At 40.2% G+C, this 21049-nt stretch overlaps 4 protein-coding genes across 4 annotated transcripts; 2 read left to right on the top strand and 2 right to left on the bottom strand.

Annotated features, from left to right (window-relative positions):
* Positions 1-89: 89 nt before the first annotated feature.
* znf687a (zinc finger protein 687a) lies at positions 90-11893 on the bottom strand. Its single transcript, XM_087812498.1, has 11 exons — positions 11842-11893; positions 9686-11365; positions 8324-8579; positions 5026-5189; positions 4774-4958; positions 3658-3834; positions 3425-3587; positions 3136-3363; positions 2222-2334; positions 2074-2161; positions 90-906 (listed from the first exon to the last, which is right to left on the bottom strand). The coding sequence occupies exons 2-11, from the start codon at positions 11342-11344 to the stop codon at positions 316-318; spliced, it is 3624 nt and encodes a 1207-aa protein (XP_087668624.1). The 5' UTR covers positions 11345-11365; positions 11842-11893; the 3' UTR covers positions 90-315.
* A 594-nt stretch (positions 11894-12487) lies between these two features.
* On the bottom strand, positions 12488-16521 carry LOC148062517 (26S proteasome non-ATPase regulatory subunit 4-like). The gene is made up of 10 exons (XM_087778808.1): positions 16457-16521; positions 14636-14776; positions 14429-14543; positions 14119-14205; positions 13634-13702; positions 13347-13562; positions 13175-13283; positions 12961-13098; positions 12795-12850; positions 12488-12715 (listed from the first exon to the last, which is right to left on the bottom strand). Exons 1-10 carry the CDS (start codon positions 16480-16482, stop codon positions 12545-12547), a joined length of 1128 nt encoding a protein of 375 aa, XP_087634934.1. The 5' UTR covers positions 16483-16521; the 3' UTR covers positions 12488-12544.
* A 562-nt stretch (positions 16522-17083) lies between these two features.
* On the top strand, positions 17084-18107 carry LOC148062516 (C-reactive protein-like). The gene is made up of 4 exons (XM_087812860.1): positions 17084-17155; positions 17292-17349; positions 17430-17532; positions 17602-18107. The coding sequence occupies exons 2-4, from the start codon at positions 17292-17294 to the stop codon at positions 18101-18103; spliced, it is 663 nt and encodes a 220-aa protein (XP_087668986.1). The 5' UTR covers positions 17084-17155; the 3' UTR covers positions 18104-18107.
* Positions 18108-19051: 944 nt separating this feature from the next.
* LOC148062515 (serum amyloid P-component-like) lies at positions 19052-20030 on the top strand. Its single transcript, XM_087779112.1, has 4 exons — positions 19052-19082; positions 19224-19281; positions 19362-19464; positions 19532-20030. The coding sequence occupies exons 2-4, from the start codon at positions 19224-19226 to the stop codon at positions 20028-20030; spliced, it is 660 nt and encodes a 219-aa protein (XP_087635238.1). The 5' UTR covers positions 19052-19082.
* Positions 20031-21049: the final 1019 nt, after the last annotated feature.

Here is a 21049-nt window from a genome sequence, read left to right as displayed (position 1 = left end):
AAACAAACTCATGAATACTTTGATGTACGTCAATGGTTCCTTCAGGATGGAGTGATCAGTGAAAGGTGAAGAAAAGAAGGACAGATGAGCGGAGGACGAGACAGAACAATTTTAATCTTGAGATGAGCAACGTGTCATAATCAGCGTAAATAAGTCGTAAAACTCACACCTCAGCGACAAACAGTGAAAATCAACATCATTAGATTTTGTTTTTGTGCAAAAACTAAGATAGAAAAGTAAAAACCCTCGAGCAGGATCTGAACAGCAGGAACATTCCGTGGACGATCTTTGGTGACGAGCGCCGAAGCTTCTTCTTCATGTGGACTTGACCGAGTTCCTGGCGCTGATGAAAGCCATTCCATGAGTCCTGAAGTGAGTGTTCAGGTCCGACGACCTCTCGAACCTCTTCCTGCAGACCTTACAGGCGAGACTCCCCTCTTCCCCCTTGCCCTGAGAGGAGGGGGAGGCGGGCGCGGACCCCCCCAGTGAACTCAGCTCGTCCAAGCCCCTGCTGTTGGCGAGGGAAGCGGCGGCGGAGCTGGGGTCCCCCGGCGCCTCCTTCAGCTTGTGGGTGATGAACTGGTGTCGGGCCAGAGACGAGGTGGACGTGAAGCAGGCGCCGCACTGCAGGCACTGCTGCCCGCCCGCCTCTGGCGCCCCCTGCAGGTGGAGGGCGATGTGCTCCAGGAAGGTGGGCTGGTCGTCCGCCGTGAAGCCGCAGGGGGCGCAGCGGAACCCCGTCTCCGGCTGGGAGGTCGAGGACGAGGAGGAGGGACGCGGCTTCTTCACGGGAGTGGTGGCTTCTGACGAGTCTTCGGTCGGTTCCGTTTTCACGTTTCGTCTCCGTCGGCGTCGAGGCTTCAAAACGCTCGACTTGTCCGAGGAGTCGGTCGGAGTTTTTCCTTCCTGGACACGAACATGATCGACACTTTAAAACCTTGCAAATCAAACATTGTATCTGAGCTCCTTCTATCTCAACAACCTTCTCAGTAACGGTGACAGCTTCCATAATGCTTGGCCGCCCAGCCAATTCATCCGTATAAGACAATTCACTCTCCCAGGTCTGCCCTGTGGACTCCCCCTAATCGACCTGTACTGAAGGTGAACTCTAGTCAACGCTAAACCGAGGAGAGGTTCTTGAATGTATAAACAAATTAGGGCTGAACTTTAAAAAAAAAAAAAAAAATCAATTGCGTTTAAAAAAGAGAGAAACGCTTACACTGACTCAACAGTAGGTGGCGGCAGAGAGGAAAAAAGGGCTGTATTTTATGTTCATTCATTCATTTTCTACCGCTTTATCCCTTACCGGGGTCGCGGGGCGACTGGAGACTATCCCAGTGTCATATGGCGAGAGGCAGGGGACACCCTGGACAGGACGCCAAATCCTTGATTTTCTGGAACTCCTGTGTTCTCAGTATTATCTTGACCTTTAATGTATATATTTTATTAAGTATTGTTTTGATTGTTTAAGCGCTTTGTGACCCTGGTCTGGAAAAGCGCTCTATAAATACAAATGACTTACTTACAAAGACAGACAACCATTCACACACACACCTATGGACAATTTCCCAACGTTCTCGATCAACCTCTGTATGTTTCGGGACTGTGGGAGGAAACCGGAGTACCCGGAGCTGTATTTTTAATGTGATATTTATAATCATTTGTTATATTTTCCATACCAGGTGTTTCCTGCAGTGAAGTTTTATTTTTATTTGTACAGTTCAAAAGTTAAATAAAGATATTTTATTCAAATCAATGTTTGCAACAATTCATTGAATTATTTTCATCACAATAATAAAGTCTGGTGTGTTTAAAATTTAAAAAATATATATATATCGTTAAACCCTAGATTAACTGTATTTAATCCACTGAATCCGAGGCCCTGATCCTCATCCCTGATGCTGTTGGTCTTTACAATTAATTGAATTCTTTTCATCACAATAATAAAGCCTGGCGTGTTTAAAATAAAAATATATATATATATTGTAACCCTAGATTAAATGTATTTAATCTACTGAATCAGAGGCCCTGATCCTCATCCCTGATTCCTGATCATGTGGGTCAATCTCTCACCTGAGGCGATTGTCCGGCGTGTCTGAGCTGCACGTGTCGCTCCAGCAGAGCTCGGCTGCTGAAGGTTTTCTTGCCGTCGCTGCAGAACCTGAACGACAAACACTGATGGTTCTGAAGACGACAACAGTTGTGCACGAGAGACACTCACTGGCAGCGGAGGACGCGACTCGCCGCCTTGTGTTTGTCTCGGATGTGGCGCCTCATGCTGGAGGTGGTGGTGAAGGAGCTGTCGCACTTGTTGCACGGAAACTTCTTGAGGATCTACACGGAAGCAGGTTTAGATATTTAAACAAACTGGTTGTTATATTTCCATTCATTGACAATAACATTCAGCTGTAGTTACACTTTTCTGACACTGGAGGGAGCCAGAAAAAATCTCTTTATATGGTTTTGTCACTGCAGACACTTTTAATGGAACTATTTCAGTGATTAAATTAAATGCTTTAATTTAATGTTTAAAAAGTTGAAACAGAATTATTTTAATTGAAACATTTTTTTGAATTATTGTTTTGGATAATCGAGTGCAATTATTTATTATTTAATTGAATTTCTGAAAAATATAAAACGAAAGAAAGAAAAATATTTTCTTTTTAAACACAGAATCTGATATTCTACCTAAAAAATCATATTACTTAATTTTAGTATTTTAAAATTTAATATATATATGTTGGTATAATAGCAACACCAGACAAAACCAATAGAGCACCGAGCTACTTGATCGAACTTTCAACAATCATTGGCTAAAAGTAGAGATGAATTTTAAGTTAGAAAATTATGCTTTTGAATATATAAATAGAATATAACTATAGTAATATATAAGTGTGAAAAAAATGCATTCATTTTGATTACTTTTTTTAATTCAATCATTTAAAAAAATCAAATTCAACATTTCAATAAACAAATAATTGAATACAAGTATTAAATAAAAAAATAAAAATAATTCAACATTTAAACATAGCAATTATTTAATTGAATTATTTAAACATTTGAACATATTAAAAAAATTAAATATTATAATCCACCCTTCAATATTCTACATCTGCGTGGACAGTCTGGACTCACCTTGCTGTGCTCCTTCGCCATGTGGTCGATGAACTCCTGGCGGTCCGAGAAGCGTGCGTGACACGGCGCACACTTCCAGCCGGACGGCGCCTTTATCCTCACCGACTTCACTTCCTCCACATCCTGGTCCATCACTTCCTCCTCAGCAGAACTCTCCGTCCGTCCCTCTGGCGCCGAAGGAGGAGAAGGCGGCGGCGGATCCTGCTTCTGTTTCTCCGCCTTGTGCGTCTGAAAAGTATTTTCCCAGGTTTAGCGCGACCTCGCTGGACCACGAGGACCTGAAACAGACCTTGAAGTGATCCAGCAGCGAGCTCCTCTGGGAGAACAGCTTGGTGCACTCGGGGCACTTGAAGACGTGGACCTGCTGGTTGGTCAGATGCGTTTCGAAGTGGGCGTTGAGGCTGGACGTCTGCGTGAAGACGGTGTCGCACATGACGCACTTGTAGATCAACCTGTGAGAAGGGAAGTCATGTTTGTCAAGAGGGTTCAGTGTTTGCACAAGGGGGGGGGAGTCGGAGCTACATGGCCTGGGCTGCGGTCAGCGTCGGGTGCTGGGCGCTGATGTGGCTCTGGGTGCTCGGGGCGGACTTGAAGGCCATGGGGCAGCTCGGGCATTTGTGGAAGGTGTCGCAGTGAGCCTGCTGGATGTGAGACTTCACCGAGGTCAGGCCTCCAAACACGACGAGACAACTGGAACATCTGCAGACAGAAACCACCCGGGTTACTATGACGACGAATACCTCTGCCAAGGAGCTCATTGTGACCAATCAGGTCTCATTTTCTTATTAAGGTCGCACTAAAGTGTATTTATTTTAGTGTTTTTATCGTATGCTTTGTTATATAAAGTTACATTTTTTGCTACTTTTGACCAAGTGTGGCTCCTGAACAGAGTTGGCTGTGAGCAGCAGTTCGCAGCCATACAAGTGAATCCATAGAAGTATATCAGTGCCATCAGTATATTAATGTTGTTAAATTGAATTTATTATTTTAAACGTTTAAAGTTTTAATCATTTATTGACACTTGTTCAGCTTTTTCTGGGGCATTTACTTATTTTTTAATAATTGAATTTAATAGACTGGTTAACTTTTTTGGGTAAATTGAATTAAAGAATACAAAAAAAAGTTTTTAATAATTAGTAGTTTTAATAATAAAAATAAAGAAAATTCTAAATGTAATAATTTTTGTATTCTTAGCCTTTTAAATTCAATATTGTCTGGTGACTGACGTCGATATTGGCTACAAGTTCAAGTACTGTAGCTCTGTGCTTGTTTGGTTTTGTCTGGTGGAGCTATTACAGATATATTTTATATTGAATGAATATATGTTTAATTATTGTAATTAGAATATAAAACTGTATTTGTAAAAGAATGTTTGGAAACTAAAAATGAAATTGTTATCTTTCAATGTAGAAATGATTGAATTCAAATATTAAATTATAATTGAATGCTTAAAAAAAGAACATTTCAATTGAAAAAGTAATGTTTTAACATGTTAAATTTAACCATTCAACATCCTGATGCCACTGATAAACTTAAATCCAAATGGAACTCCAGACCAGAACATTTCCTGAAAGTTCCATTGAAACGCATTCTCCTTTTTCCGAGTCATTTTGTTATTTTGCCGACAGCAACACGCACCTGTAACCGATGCGCCGGGCGAAGTGTAGACACGACTCGTCCAGATGCTTCTGCAGCGTCTCCTGCTTGGCGCTGCCGCCGCACTCCGGGCAGACGTGCGGCGACGCCCTCTGGTGGACGCGCAGGTGAGCGGCGGCGCTGCAGCTGTTGGGCAGCAGCATCGGAGGAGAACACTCGGCACAAGGCTGCGCGACAAGAACGAGTCTCAGGTGGAATAGTTCGGCTTTGAGTCAAAACTTGAGAAACACTCACGGTCGTATGCGACGGTTGTACTTCCTGGAAGTGCTGCAGCACCTCGTCTCTGCTGCCGAACTGGGTCTGACACTCGGGACATTTGTTGTTGACGTACTGGAGCGACTCGGAAGCTTTTGTAACGAACGTTTGAGGAGGTTTGCTGGTGTTTGGAGCGGATTGTCCTGGAAAAAAGGAGAGAGAATGTTGCAAGTAAATCATTTAAGCAAACAAATGAACAAACTAACGTCACAAACTAGCACTGGGGAAGTACATACCCCTGCCAAGAAGCTCATTTCACTTTAAAAACAGCCTATATTTGATCAATAAACCCACTTATTCACTAAAGTATCAGCTTCTCAAATGTACCCTTTTGGGACTAATAAAGGAAAATCTAATCTAATCTAGTTGCAAAAACAATCAATATATCCTCAAACCTTCACCAAATCGTTTAAAAAACTACGTTGAAATAACAAAAACAACCGTCTTCGTCAGATGGAAGTTGATTTATTTTTGTGTTTTTTAAAGTCATGTTTACCAGTACTTGACTAGTTATATGTTAAATTGTGAGCAGCAGCGGTTAGAAGCCATACAAGTGAAGGATTAAACATCTTATTCTTGGTGTCTATGGCTTAAGGCAAGTCATGTTCAAGACTTATTTTGAAACCATATGAAATTAAATTTAAGCCCAGAAGATTAACCAAGATTAAAAAAAAAAAAAACACAACATATGCGTTTTTGATTAAGCATGATTTAGAAAAAAGATTCTGGCACAAAATCCCTCAAATAAATGTTGTATTTAAACTAATTTAAATTCTTGTTTGTTGTGTGTTTTGACATCATTTAAAATAATTAGGAAAATTAGCTTCAAGACATATTAAGTAAAGCCTCATTTTAAGATTCCGGGGCCTCATGTACAAAGAAGTTCGTAGATCTTCTACTGAATACGATCGAACAATCAAATCTAGAAAATGGTGCACGTACAAAAATATTCAGATGTACAGGTGCTGGTCAAATTATTAGAATATCATGAAAAAGTTGATTTATTTCATTAATTCCATTTAGAAAGTCAAACCTGTAGAATGTATACATTCATTCCAAACAGACTGATACATTTCAAGTGTTTTTTGCCAAAAAGAAGATTATAGCTGACAACCAATGAAAACCCTTAATTCAACATCTCAGAAAATTAGAATATGGTGAAAAGGTCAGATGTTGAAGACACCTGGTGCCACACTCTAATTTGCTAACTAACTCAAAACACCTGGAAAAGCCTTTTAATGGTCTCTCGTTTTGATTCTGTAAGACTCACAATCATGGGGAAGACTGCTGACTTGACAACTGTCCAAAAGAAGACCATTGATACTTTAAAGAAGGAGGGCAAGACACAAAAGGTCATTGCCAAAGAGGTTGGATGTTCCCAGAGCTCTGTGTCCAAGCACATTAATAGAGAGGCGAAGGGAAGAAAAAGATGTGGTAGAAAAGAGTGTACAAGCAAGAGGGATAAACGCGCCCTGGAGAGGATTGTCAAACAAAACCGATTCAAAAATGTAGGGGAAGATCCACAAAGAGTGGACTGTAGCTGGAGTCAGTGCTTCAAGAAGCACCACGCACCGACGTATGCAAGATATGGGCTTCAGCTGTCGCCTTCCTCGTGTAAAGCCACTCTTGAATAAGAGACAACGTCAAAAGCGTCTCAAGACAAAAAGGACTGGACTGCTGCTGAGTGGTCCAAAGTTATGTTTTCAGATGAAAGTCAATTTTGTATCTCCTTTGGAAATCAAGGTCCCAGAGTCTGGAGGAAGACAGGAGAAGCACAGAATCCCCGTTGCCTGAAGTCCAGTGTAAAATTTCCACAGTCAGTAATGGTCTGGGGTGCCATGTCATCTGCTGGTGTTGGTCCACTGTGTTTCCTGAGGTCCAGGGTCAATGCAGCAGTCTACCAGGAAGTTTTAGAACACTTTATGCTGCCTGCCGCGGACCAACTTTATGGAGGTGAAGATTTCATTTTCCAACATGACTTGGCACCTGCACACAGTGCCAAATCTACCAGTACCTGGTTTAAGGACCATGGTATCCCTGTTCTTGATTGGCCTGCAAACTCACCTGACCTTAACCTCATAGAAAACCTATGGGGTATTGTGAAGCGGAAGATGCGAGATGCCAGACCCAACAATGCTGAAGAGCTGAAGGCCACTATTAAAGCAACCTGGGCTCTCATAACACCTGAGGAGTGCAACAGACTGGTCGACTCCATGCCACGCCGTATTGCTGCAGCAATTCAGGCAAAAGGAGCTGCAACTAAGTATTGATTGCCCCACATGCTGAAACTTTCCATGTTCATACTTTTCAGTTGGCCCACATTTCTAAAAAAACTTTTTTTGTACTAGTCGTAACTAATATTCTAATTTTCTGAGATACTGAATTTGGGATTTTCAGTAATTGTCAGTACTAATCATCCAAATTAAAATAAATAAACATTTCAAATATATCACTCTGTGTGTAATGAATTGATATAATATGTAAGTTTCACGTTCTGAATATAATTACTGAAATAAATCAACTTTTTCATGATATTCTAATAATTTGACCAGCACCTGTAAATAAAACCACTTTTCCTTTGTACATCACAATCAACGTAGAATTATTCGCAGCCTTTTTTCGTCCCTTTCCACAACCTAATTTACATAATTAATTCATATTTAAATGAACCAGAGTCCGCCCAGTTATTTAAAACATATTAAAATGTAGTTTATCATAAACAAAAGTGTTTCTCATTACATTTATGAAATAAAAGCATTTTGTTTACAAATCAAAAATGAACAAATCAGTAAAGTATAAGTGTTTTTCAAGGAGTCACGTGATCACATGAGGCGAAACTTCAGCTGCTTTCATTCACTTTTCAATCTGACGTCATGTTGTTCCACAAGAACGTCTGTGACTCTCGTAGAGAAAGACTAGAAGCATCAGACGATGATCATTTTATTTTTTATATTGTAAAAACAAGCTCATTATTCCTTTCATTTTTTTCTGAATAGCGTGAAATAGAGGATTAAAATATTCAGTATAAAAAGATCGATGCCATCTTAATAAATACAGATCATTCATTTGATGAATGAGAACATATTAAATATATGTAATGTTTGTGAATAATTTAATATCCACTCGGGTAACTACAAACACTTGAGTGCGTGTTAATTTTAAGGTTCACGACATACAAACGAGTCTGGAAGTCCAACCTTTTTGAAACTCCTTTCCTTTTTTTTGTCAACTTTGAAGGATGCTACCGAACATCACCTTGACGGAGTGACAAACTCACCTTTGGCCGTGGTTCCCTGCTGGCTGATCATCTGCTCCACGGGCACAGGCTTCATGATCAGGTGCGAACACTGCATGACCAGGCCTCGCTCCTTGTGCTCGCGGGCGTGTAGCAGCAGGCTGCACTTGTTGAAGAAGGCCAGCCGTTTGGCACAGTGGTTGCAGGTCACCTCGATCCTCAGCGAGCGCCGGTCGTAGTGGCGGCTCAGACTCTGCTCCAGGGCGAAGGCGTCTCCGCACTCCAGGCAGCGGTAGCCCTGCGAGGAAGACGTGAATCCAGTTTTAGTGCCGCACAAGATGAACGGCTGATCGGGTTATTGTCGCCGTTATACATATTTTTTACGTCATCCTGTCGTCATGGCGTCACGACAAATACACACCAATTTATATTTTTATATACAAGATGCTATTTATACTCATAAACAAGGATCGATAGCTTGAATATTAATTATTACTGATAATAGATTAACTATGAATGTGAGGATGAGCTACACTGGGATATGTTGGCATTGCTATGATGCGTTCAAGACTGTAGGATATTTTATAACTAAACGCTTAACACCCTTTAACTGAATAGTAATCACTTCAATTACAAATTAACTGAATAAACATGGGCTTTCCAAACAAATTTTGAAAATTGGGAAGAAAAACATGCCATTATTTAATTAATTTAAATGTAGTTTGATACGATAACATTACATTACATTTTTGGGATAGATTAGTTTGTTTGTTATTTATTTTTCTTTAAAGGTTTTATTCTATTTTATACAGTATTGTCTTGTCTATTGTTATTATGAAATACAATTGCATGATACATTTTAAAATAAGTGAATTTGAAATATTTGTTCGATAACTTAAGTAACTTTAAATCATTTTCTTGCCTTAAATATGTTTCTGCAGTTTATGTAATTGCTTATGGTTTGAGCCATTATTGACGATGATTAAATTATGTTTTTAAATGACTAAAAATAACTAGATCACATAAAACACTGGATGAACTGAAAGAGAAGTACGAAGAGTGTGTGAAAATGTCGATACACAGATACATCACAATATTTCTCACAATACCGTATTAAACAGCACTGTATCTGCTAAACAATGCTATCCTGGTGATGACTGAGGATGAGAGGATACAGTCAACTCCAGCAGCTTCTAAAGCTGATTTTTGGGCATATTTTGGTTTCAAAACAAATGAAAGCGACTTCAGCAAGAGTCATGTGGTCTGTTAATTCTGCAACACCAGAGCCAAGTACTGGACAATACTACAAATATATCCTTGTTACTACAGTATAAATAAATTGTACTGTTGCCCCTGTGTCGTGATGCGAATCTATAGAGAAGTACGGTGAGGTGGTTCTCTTACCTCTGCGGGCAAAGGGAGACCCCACTCAGCAGGGGGCGCCGTCAGATCCGGCTTATAACTGGGCAGCAGGTTTTTGGCGTTGAGAATCTTGTTGAAGGACTCCACCAGGTTGGTCTGACTCCTGGAGATGGTGGCTCCCGTGGTGTTGACGATGGAAGCCGGTCGAGCCGGCGACACGTGGATCCCGTTGTTCGGAGCCTTCTGACCCAGACTGAGCAGGTTCATCCCACCGGGACCGACCCGGCAGGCGGCGGCAGAGATGGTGGGAAGGGTTGCGCTTTTGGTGATGAAGACGGCCGTGGACGACACCGCCGGCTTCATGAGCGCACTTTTGTCTTGAGCCGTGCCGTGTCCGTTTGCCGTCACCGCATCTTGCGGCGGTTTTGAACCTCCTCCGGCTTTTGAGGTTTTCCCTGCCTTTTTCAAAGACGCGGCGACCCCGGATTTTGTAGGCACTTTAATTTTAACCTTTAGTGGAAGCACTTGAGTCACGTCTGAACTAGACGCCCCTTTATATTCTGTCGCACTGTCTTCCTTGTGTACTTCATTGTGTTCTGCAATATTACCAGTCGTCTCTTTGGCGTCAGCAGACATTTCTACATCGTCATCTTTAGTCTCCACAGATTTACTCTCATCGTTCGACTGGTCCATCGGAACATCTGTAGTTAACTCCGGACTGGAGCTCCTCAGAGGCACCATGCCCGTCTCACTAGGGGGTGGGCTCTCTGGCGAGTCCCTCTCGTCGATGACATGCTCCGGATATTTCTCCGTGGGAATCGACACGGACCCCTCGTTCGCAGAAGGTGCATCTTCGCGAGGAGGTGAGGGTGAACTCGGGGGGCCGAGTTTGTCATCACGAGGAGGAGGCGACGGCGAAGGAGATCCTTTTTCGGGGGACCCACAAGGCTCGTTCAAAAGTTGTCTCCTTATTCTTAATTTTTTGGGAGAGGTCATGACAAACTCGGGGCTTTCTTGGATCACCAGTGGGCTCCCGAAGTCCGGTTCGGAGTCGTCATCCTCAAAGTGTGTCGGGGTTTTAGTGACAGCTTTGGGGCTACTTGTTTCTGCGGCAGAGGGTAACTCCTCAAAAGGATCCGCCTCCTCCCTCTTGGGCGATTGAGGAGGGGGTCGAGGGCTAGCAGGACTTGGAGAGGGGCTCAAATCTGTTGGGATCTTTGGATACAACTGATGTTTAAAATGTTTGATGACATCCGTCGTGTGAGGAGGACTTTCATCCAAATGTTTGCCGTCCCTGTCGTCCAAAAAGGACTTGAAAGGCAAATGTTCCAACCGTCCTGGGTCGCTAGAGGGTTCCTTTAAACCATTTGCTGCAAAAGGTACCAGATTATTCCCTTCGTTCGTTTCCGAATCCGGATTTTCCGCCTTCAAAAAAGCCTCCACTTTCACGTCACTGTGGGACAGTGTGCCCGACTTCAAATCCTCCTTGAGCGACTCACATTCGGGGGGCTCCACCGTGTTCTTCACGATCACGCTGACAGCCGGGGGGTCACTGCGGAAAGGTGCGGGAGAACCACGTGGTCCGTCGCTCTCGTTCATCGCCACATTGTCTTCCTCCGGACTGGACTGAATAGACTCGATGTCAGGAATGTCAAACGCCGCCAGCAGGTCGTCAAAGTCCGGGGTCTTCATGTCCGACATTGCAAGCGGACAGCTCAGCGCCTACAAAAACAAGAGGTATGTGAGAAGCTTTTATATTAAACAACTATTAGTGGCGTTTTATAAATAAATAAAATCATGTCAAAAGGGTGTTGATAGCGATGTAACTGTATTGGTTAGTCATGTAAGTGGAGACAACAATTTCTTGCAAATGCTTTTAACGAATTAATTCTGCTATTAATATGATTGAACAGGTGTCTTTACTTAAAAGTCTGAAACGTGTAAGACATTCATTTTATCGACTATCGACGACAGGAAAACGGACATATGTCGCGTCATACTTCATTATCAACAAGTGACTGCTGCTAACTTTAGCCATTAGCTCTTAGCTGGCCTTTGCTAATGTATACAAACAAGTTCCACGCGACGAAAGTAGAGACTGAATAACGTCTAATTCGCACGCTTTAGTGTTACGAGTATTGTTATTGTTCTAGTTTGGGTTTCTATGCGACGATACTTTAGTGGCTGTTTCGAGGTACCTGCAAAGGCGAAGTTGGCTCCAGACTTTCCTTCAGACGCACAAGTTCTCCGTCATCAATCACCCGACAGACGGTTGTTGACGCTTCCTGTTTGTTGACCAACTAACATTGAATTAAATGAGCACAAAAACGCAAGTACTATTAACAAAAAATCAGTTATGAGTAAAATAATAATTTTTAAATTTTATTTAGATTTTTTCCGGCGTATTTTTGCGGTTTATAAATATTAAAATATCTTAAATTCGTCCAATTTATTTTACTTCATTTCATTTTTGGGTCCGATATGTTCATAAGCGATGCATAAAACATCCTACCAGCAACTGTTCAGGGAAAACCATATTAAATATATGATAAGTACATTAATTACATCTTTATTGGGGTTTGTTTTATGCTATATATATATATATATAATAATATATAATAGAGAGCAATAGAGAGAAAAATAGCCTTCACATTCCACAATAAAGTCACTCACTGCATCTTGACGACGTTTATATGTACATTTTGGTCACTTTATTGATAATTCTAAAGAACAGAAGTAATAGAAAAAAACGTTGACAAAAGAAGGAAAAGGTTGAACAAAATGTGCATCACATTATTAATCTGCAGTTGGACAGGTGCGTAAAAAAGCTTTTCTGACAACATGTACAGTGTGATTATGTGGGTTTTTATTAATTGTATACAATATTCCTCGTCAGATGCTTTATTTCTTCTTCTCCTCGTCCTTCTTGGGGTCTGGTTTCGTGCCCGTCTGAGAGGCCAGTGAGCCCATGGCGTTACGGATGGCTTCGTTGTTCGGGTCGACTCCCGGGAGGTTTTCCAAGACGCTCTGAAGGAACTCTGGATCCTGCATGACATCATAATCCTCTTCATCCTGGAAAAACAAGACAGGCTGAGGTTTTACTAACTGACTGACCAACCAAGAAATCTAAACGGGTTTGTATAAAGCTGACCTTGACGTCACTGGAGTCCAAATCTGCTCCAGTGTCCATGTCTTCAGTGCCAAACTCTATAGTGGGACAAAAGGAAAACACCATTTAGATTAATTCACGTCCTTATGTGGTTTTAACTATACCTTTTATTTGTATTTATTAATTTGGGTGATTGACAAATGTTTACCTGCTGCTGACCCCTGCATGGACATCTGCAGGGCATATGCAATCTGTTCATCCTCTGTCATGCGGCTGAAGTCCGGTAATGGAGGTGTTGATGGGACTGTGTTCGGGACTGACATCTTCAGGAGGGTGTCCTCAGATTCTAAAAAGAAAACGTGCACAAAATTAAAAAAAAAAAGTATATTATTGATACAAGAGTAACTTGATATTTAACTGACCATCTGCTACAGGGGAGGAGACGCCAGTGTCCGCAGTTGAAGCAACAGCAGCTCTGCGAGCTTCATCCTCCTGCCGCTGTCTTTGCTCCTCCATGGAGACACGCAGGGCCTGGAGTCAAGAAGAGACAGAATGTTTAATGGAAATGACTGATTTTGGTTCCATCCATTTTACCAGGGCGAGCTCTGGGTCCGCACTGGGGTCCACGCCGAACTCGAAATCGCTGGCACCAAGGCCCAAAACTGCACCTCCTTCTCCGGCAAGAATAGGTGAAGACAGGAGGGCGTCGGCCAGGCTCGGGCCTGGAGGCACGGTGACCAGGTGTGACCCCGCTCCCTCTTTGCCATTGAGTGTGTTGATGAAGGTGGTCAGCTTCTCAGTATTCATCTCCTTCGACATTCAGACGATGAGAATGAAAGTTAAAATAAAATAATTAATCAGTGCATGCGTCTTGTATTAACCTCCTCTCCGAAGTTGATGACATCAACGTTGACCTTTTCTTTCTTCAAACGCTTCGCCATTTTGGTCATCTAAGGAGACAAAAGCCAGACATTACTTTGCCACACAAGACTTCCATTATTCCAGAACCCGTTAAATTAAATTGAGTCAAGCTGCCGTCTGTAGACACACCAACACATCGCCCTTGTTTACCTCGAACTACACCGTGCCATTGAACTCTTGACTGAGTAAACCATTGAGGTATTTGCAGAACCAGAGCCCCACAGTTTTTGGCATCCCATGAGTGGTCACCGCGACCATAGCTGTCGATATGACATGATCTCTTAACTAAACAAAGTTTGAGCATTTTAGAGGTGTATATAAAAGGGTTTACACACCTATTAATTTAGGTCACGTTTAAAAAAGGACTGCTGGAATTCTACCTCATCAAAAACGTTTCTTAACAGCCCATCAGAACATCATTTCTGTGTATTCCACTACAGCTCACCTCTTTTTCGTTGTCTTCCACTGGGCTGCCAACAAATGCAATGATACGCATTTTGTGGTTCTTGCCCTGCCTGTGTTTCAGGGCCAACTGCAAAAAAAATCCCATTGAACTGACATGACAAACCATCACATTTATAGAATATGTTTTTCAAATTCTAAACCAGAAACAACCTCCTGATAGATTGACAAGATCTTGTCTTTTTAATATTTTACATTAGCATCCAATAACTTGCCTTACTAAAGCATTAGAAAGCTTGGGAAGAACCTCACATTCAGGAGTGATTTGATAAGCTTTAAGAAAATGGACTCACATGTGCCACCCTGATGCCGGTACAGAAGCTAATGTTTCCACAAGGTTGCACAGCGTGAAGTTTTGACAGTATCCTGCCTGTGTCTGGTGTCAATGTAGTCAGCACCTCACAGTTGCTGCAGACGAAATACAACGTAAACATTTATAGCCACGGAATTCATAGCAACGGAATTCAGCTATAGCTTCGCAAAAAATACACCGCTCTTACTTTGCCATGGTAATGAGGCCAACATTGTTTTCGGGGTTGCTTCGAGTCTTGGAATGACAAACTATGTTAACTGCATCCTGCTGAGCCTGCAATCTGGTGGGCAAAAAGTCTCCATTGCGCATGTACTCGCTGTTGTCCACACTGCAAGAAGAAGAGGCCAAAATTGAACAATAGTTTTGTAACCTTGCAAGAGCAAGCATATCAATTATTATTGACAAAAGAAAGCTCGGGAAATTATATTCGCACAACTGTGCTTCAGGTTCCACTTTTGCACACAAAAAGTGCATCACTAAATAATGACGCAATTGTATACATTATTAAATGTGTGGGCATCTCTCAGTTTGATCCTGTATTCTGTTCTAGTGAAAGTTCCACCGTAAACAATATAAGAAGATTAAGAATATCAAAACTATGGCGTTTAATTTGTGCCTATTTGTTGAGCGTGCGGTTAGAAATGTTGAGCACCTGAGAATATGTTTTGCGTGCATGTAAGTGAGTACGTAAGTTTGCATGTAATTTTTACTGCAGCAAAAAATTAAGTGGTTTGACCAAACAAAAATATATTTTACGTTCACAAGTACTCAACTCTCTGTGCACGCATGCATTTTCTTTTTACGATCGCTCAACTTCTGCACAGCGCTTCATTTGTGCCAATGAGCAAATTAAGCACAGAGGGAGCATGGATTGGTGCAGGGAAAAGTGTTGCATTCAAGTGATTCTGAACGTTAAACCGCTCACTTCAGTGAGCAAGAAAAAGTAAAAATGCCGACCGAACAATAACATGAAAACTGTCACTTACGTGGTCGCAAAACATTCTCAGGTGCTCACAACTTCTAACTGCATGCTAAACAAACAGGCACAAATAAAATGCCATACTAATCAAATAAGCAGCAACTGTATATTTGGTAGTTAACATAATAGAGAAATATATGGAGTATATTACAGGACACGCATATTTGAATGAGTTAATAGATGCTTTTGTTCATACTTTGTAAATCATAAAAGTTGATTGCAAACACAACACTGTAAATACAAGGAACCTAGAAATGCTTCATATAAATAAATAGATATGTGTTAATACTACTACTACTACTAATACTGTAAAGATATATCTGCATTAATAGAAGTTGCATGTCAACGTTCAGATTTATAAATTAAAACACTTTTACGTTCAGCTGTAAACTGTCAACATTCATTTTCCTGTCAATAGCGAGTACTACATTACAGTGTTTGGTAAGATACGCTCTTGTTTATTTCACCCAATAAATAAAAGTATAATGTTTGACATCAACAGTGATTTTCTGGCAAAACACCATCAATATTGGTCGCAAGAAGCTTTATCAGTAAACAGTTTGACTGTAGAAGCACATCTTACAAAAAAAAGATGTCTTATTGAGTTTTATATTTAAGTTCTAAACACACATAATAGAGTCGTTGAAACACAACAACACAACCAAGACGCTGTCATTGACAATGCTAACCCTGTAGCTCGTCAAGCCAGACATGTTGTGAATCCAAGCGTTAAAAAATCACCGATTTTTTTTGTTGCAATACGCATGTTAGTTTGTCCTTGTGTAAAAACGTTATTATAACCGTAATGCCTTTAATACATGCGAACATTTAGCCTTGAACAATCTGTTGCTAAGCTAGCACCGAAGGCTTGCAACGGGATGACTAAGGAAAATTGTAGCTTCTTTATTGTTGACCAACACGTTTACTTTAAAAAACGAGTTTCAAAAAGGTTAAGATGTCGACGCTGTATTTTAACTGTAAAATAAACCCAATAATCGCTACAAATATCAATAAAAATGTTTTTCTTACCAGACCATAGTACTTTCCAGCACCATCTTGAATGATGTTGCGCGATTGCGTACGACGTCGTCGCATTGAATTGTGGGTAATGAGTCCAGAGTAGTTTATTTGACTTTTACTATACAAAAGTAACAACAATCAATTATTTATCAGGCGTTTAATAATTTAATTAAAAATAACATTTATTTGATGAAAATTCTTAAAGACACAATTAGAGGTAAACTGGAATCATCTTCTTGGAAAAAAAAAAGTGTTACTGGATAAAAATGTTTCTGGAGTATTGAAGTGAACTTATTTAGTATAGTTTTGCAGCAATGCTAGTTGTATAACTGACACTTAACTTTAAAAGCAAATACACTGACTAAATTAACAATAAGAAATATAGTTACAGAAAATATATAATTTAAGGATTTTCTTTTAAAAGTTAGCAAAACTTTGAATGAATTTCAGTTTATTTTCAATACTTCTGGCAACATCTAATGTCCACAGTTATTTATTACAGCTGAATAGGAAGGTGACGCTTCAAGGGGCGACCTCCTCTGTGGATTGAATCGCATATAAATTTCACCATGACATGTTCTTGTACTTTGTCCACGTGTTTGTTTGTTTAGAGGTCAGGCCCACCACGATGTGATCGGGTCAGTCATAAAAGTCACTTCATGAATTCTAACCAAATATTCACATCAAATTGTGCCGCAGGACGACAAGGTAAATAAAACTCTTTGTTTTTTTGGGGTTTTTTTTCGTCGATGCTGATTAAAGTTAAACTTGTTTCCTTAAAGAATTTAATGGACTTTTTCATTCTTTAATTAACTTTTAATTGAATGTATTTTTCAAACTTTAGATGGAGAAAGCGTTGATTCTGGCGTTGTTGCTCGTCGCCTGCTGTAAAGCAACCAAAGGTCTGATGGGAAGCACATGATGTTGATTCATTCTATAATATCTGACGTGTAACTGTGTTCATTCATGTCTCTCTGAGCAGATCTGTCTGGTAAAGTGTTGGTCTTTCCTGGATCCGCCACCACATATCATGTAAAACTGGAGACGACTAAGACCAGCTTTAGTTCTTTGACTTCCTGCCTTAGGTAAAAATCTTTTTTTTTTTTTTTTTAAATCATTGGTTAATGTTAACATCTGTTTGAACATCTTTTTAGGTACAGGACCGATCTAACCAGCATACATAGTCTGCTGTCTTTGAAAACAACATCACATAATCATGCTTTCCTAATTAAGGCAACTGATGCCGATACTGTAACCGTAACATCGGCAAATACTGCCGTCAATTTTGATTCTCTCTCACTTACTGGCAACACTTGGCACAGAGTTTGTGCGTCCTGGTGCTCAGTCACCGGGCTCACTCAGGTGTGGCTGGATGGCAAACCCACTGTCAAGAAAAGCACAATCTCTGGATCCAAAGTTTCGACAAGTCCCGAGTTCATCCTGGGCTATACTTACAACGCCTTGGGAGTCATTGACGCAACTGGTAAATTTATTGGATTCATTACGGATGTTCACACTTGGGACTACGTCCTCACGCCGAAGGAGATCAAGCTCTACATGGACAAGCAAGAATTCATGCCCGGGAACGTGCACAACTGGAAGGCCCTGCAATTCACTATCACAGGGAAAGTTTTTGTAGAAGACGAAGTTGTGTAGTCTATTTTCAACACTCTACAGAGATGAATAAAATACTTTCCCTCAAAACTCTTGTTTACTGTGTGACTAAAACATCGGAAAAAAGATTAATCCTGAGGTTAATGTAAGACTCTTGAAAATGTGATTTATTTTTAATTTAAAGATGTTATATTCCTCCCATAGTGGGGGAAGTTTTGGCAGCAGAAACTTTGTAAAAAAAGATGAAACATACCTACACATATTAACAAATAATGGCAATAACAACAATTTGCAGTGGTACAAGTGCAACACAGTCCTGATGTCGGGCAGGAGTTAAAAACAATAATTAAAAACGTTGTATTTTATTAGATAACCTGAGAGCAGTGGGATCAAGAAGGACCTGCAGAATCTCTCCGTCCTGCAGTGCGTCTGAACAAGGCACTGGTTAGTGCAAAGCTGAACACTGGCCCAAAAAGATGTTTTTTTGAAAAAAAACAACATACACCTCAATACAACTAGATAACTTAGTTGGAAGCATTAATACCACACTTACCTCACTAATGGCGCCAACAAAACAGTGAACTCCTGTGACGAATTCCTATGCAATTCTCCGTTCAGTCGCAAAAATGAATTTAAATTCTACATCTATGTTTATTATGTCAAAAGTTCTCAACATCTGTGATTGAATTCAGGGCGGCAAAGCATTATGGGAGCTGTTCAGGTCAATGTTACCGACAGAAATGGCAGCTCATATGCAAGTTGAAATAAATGTTTTCAGAAAAATGTTGTTAAAGGAAAAAATGTACTATTTTATCTTCGCTTGTTTCATTCATTTGTAGCCCTGTATATGGTAAGATCGTCCTCCGCCAGTGCAGGTGCCCACCTCTGACATGTTCTTGTACTTTGTCCACGTGTTTGTTTGTTTAGAGGTCAGGCCCACAGCGATGTCAGGTCAGCCATAAAAGTCACTTCATGAAATCTAACCAAATATTCACATCAAGTTGTGCCGCAGGACGACAAGGTAAATGAAACTCTTTCTATTATCATTTATTGAATTACATTCTCTCAAAGACTTCAATGTGGACACAAATTAAACTCGATGGAATGAACTTTTTCAAACTTTAATTAACTTTTAATTGAATGTATTTTTTTTGTACCTTAGATGGAGAAAGCGTTGATTCTGGCGTTGTTGCTCGTCGCCTGCTGTAAAGCAACCAAAGGTCTGATGGGAAGCACATGATGTTGATTCATTCTATAATATCTGACGTGTAACTGTGTTCATTCATGTCTCTCTGAGCAGATCTGTCTGGTAAAGTGTTGGTCTTTCCTGGATCCGCTGCCACATATCATGTAAAACTGGAGACAACTAAGAACAGCTTTAGTTCTTTGACTTCCTGTTTTAGGTAAAAACCTTTTTTTTTTTTTTAAATCATTGGTTAATGTTAACATCTGTTTGAACATCTTTTTTAGGTACAAAACCGATCTGAGTGCTGCACATACTCTGCTGTCTTTGAAAACAACATCACATAATCGTGCTTTCCATATTGAGGCAACTGATGCCGATACTATAACCGTAACATCGGCAAATACTGCCGTCAATTTTGATTCTCTCTCACTTACTGGCAACACTTTTCACAAAATTTGTGTGTCCTGGTGCTCAGACACCGGGCTCACTCAGGTGTGGCTGGATGGCAAATCTACTATCAAGAAAGCAGGCTCTCCATCCAAAGTTTCAGGAAGTCCTGAGTTCCTCAGCGGCTATACTCACACCGGGGGAGTCATCGCTCCAAATGGAAAATTTGAAGGGATTATTGCAGATCTTCAAACTTGGGACTACGTCCTCACGCCGAAGGAGATCAAGCTCTTCATGGAAGGAAAAGAATTCAAAACTGGGAACGTGCACAACTGGAGGGCCCTGTCGTTCACTGTGACAGGGACGGTTTTAGAAGAAGACGAGCAGGTCGTGTAGTGGCAATCTCATTTTCAATAAAACATTTTCCCTCAAAACTCTTGTTTACTGTGTGACAAACACAAAACAAATGAATATTCAGGTGAATGTGAGACTCACAGAACATGTTATGTTTCATTCCACATATTTTGACCTTCAGGAATTTTCCTGATTTATTTAAAATCATGTGAATTGAATGTGTTTATGGCTTGTGGGGAGGGAAACAGAGTCGAACAAATGAATGAAGTTAAAAGGAGAAGAGGAAGACAGCTAAAGAGGTGCATGGTTCTTTTTTTATGTAGATTTAACCATCCCAAGCGATAGCAACGTCTAGAGAAAAGAACCCGAGAAACTAGAAAAAAAAATCCAGAGTGCAGTTTTAGGAACATCTTATTTTCAGTCTTTGGTCCTTTTCATATTTTTCTCAGATTATAGTTCAATTTAGATTTGAAGACGTTCGAAATATTAATTTCCGTATTACATTTATGATTATAAATGTATCTGGTTTCCTAATAAATAAATAAAAACATGTATTATTTACGAAAGTATAGAAGCAAAGATATAAAAAATATTTTCTGGCTGATAAATATATTACTTAAAGATCTTTAATAACAAGACGAAAGATGCTATTTAAAAAAAAAAGGCAGTGTTAACAAGCCCAATATTATGAAAAACATAGATCACATTAGCCAAAGTTACAAATATCATCGATAGGATAAAAAATCTCAAACAGATCTTCACATTAAGACACACTAAATTGTCTATAAATCATTCCTTACAGCAGACAGATTTTTTATTTACAGTTTTCTATTGGAGATGTTGTAACTCGTGTATTTACGTAGCTGTTCATCATAGTTTTACTATTTGTTTAACTTTATAACATCATCAACAAAACCAGAAAGTCATTTTATCTTTATTTTTGGTACTTTGAATAAAACTCTTGTCCAACATTGGAAAGATGGAAAAGAAAAAGTTTTTAAAAAAAGGGGATGATTGTTATCGTGAGTCTAAACTCAATAAGCTTGACATGTACTTTGTCC

Source organism: Callionymus lyra, chromosome 17 (assembly GCF_982586985.1).
Source record: "Callionymus lyra chromosome 17, fCalLyr1.hap1.1, whole genome shotgun sequence".
Classification (NCBI taxonomy): domain Eukaryota; kingdom Metazoa; phylum Chordata; class Actinopteri; order Syngnathiformes; family Callionymidae; genus Callionymus; species Callionymus lyra.
The sequence above is the reverse complement of the archived record's forward strand: the minus strand, read 5'-3'. Positions and strand labels throughout refer to the sequence as shown.

Excerpts from the sequence above, each read along its gene's own strand:
- LOC148062515 (XM_087779112.1), top strand. The coding sequence starts at position 19,224 with ATGGAGAAAGCGTTGATTCTGGCGTTGTTGCTCGTCGCCTGCTGTAAA. Across the intron at positions 19,282-19,361 it reads CTGCTGTAAAGCAACCAAAG|ATCTGTCTGGTAAAGTGTTG; the intron begins GTCTGATGGGAA and ends CTCTCTGAGCAG. Across the intron at positions 19,465-19,531 it reads TCTTTGACTTCCTGTTTTAG|GTACAAAACCGATCTGAGTG; the intron begins GTAAAAACCTTT and ends CATCTTTTTTAG.
- LOC148062516 (XM_087812860.1), top strand. The coding sequence starts at position 17,292 with ATGGAGAAAGCGTTGATTCTGGCGTTGTTGCTCGTCGCCTGCTGTAAA. Across the intron at positions 17,350-17,429 it reads CTGCTGTAAAGCAACCAAAG|ATCTGTCTGGTAAAGTGTTG; the intron begins GTCTGATGGGAA and ends CTCTCTGAGCAG. Across the intron at positions 17,533-17,601 it reads TCTTTGACTTCCTGCCTTAG|GTACAGGACCGATCTAACCA; the intron begins GTAAAAATCTTT and ends ACATCTTTTTAG.
- znf687a (XM_087812498.1), bottom strand. The coding sequence starts at position 11,344 with ATGTCGGACATGAAGACCCCGGACTTTGACGACCTGCTGGCGGCGTTT. Across the intron at positions 3,835-4,773 it reads GCCCGGCGCATCGGTTACAG|ATGTTCCAGTTGTCTCGTCG; the intron begins GTGCGTGTTGCT and ends TTCTGTCTGCAG. Across the intron at positions 3,588-3,657 it reads CTGACCGCAGCCCAGGCCAT|GTTGATCTACAAGTGCGTCA; the intron begins GTAGCTCCGACT and ends CCCTTCTCACAG.
- LOC148062517 (XM_087778808.1), bottom strand. The coding sequence starts at position 16,482 with ATGGTGCTGGAAAGTACTATGGTCTG. Across the intron at positions 14,777-16,456 it reads CTGGAAAGTACTATGGTCTG|TGTGGACAACAGCGAGTACA; the intron begins GTAAGAAAAACA and ends TTCTTCTTGCAG. Across the intron at positions 13,703-14,118 it reads TGGAAGACAACGAAAAAGAG|ATGACCAAAATGGCGAAGCG; the intron begins GTGAGCTGTAGT and ends TTGTCTCCTTAG.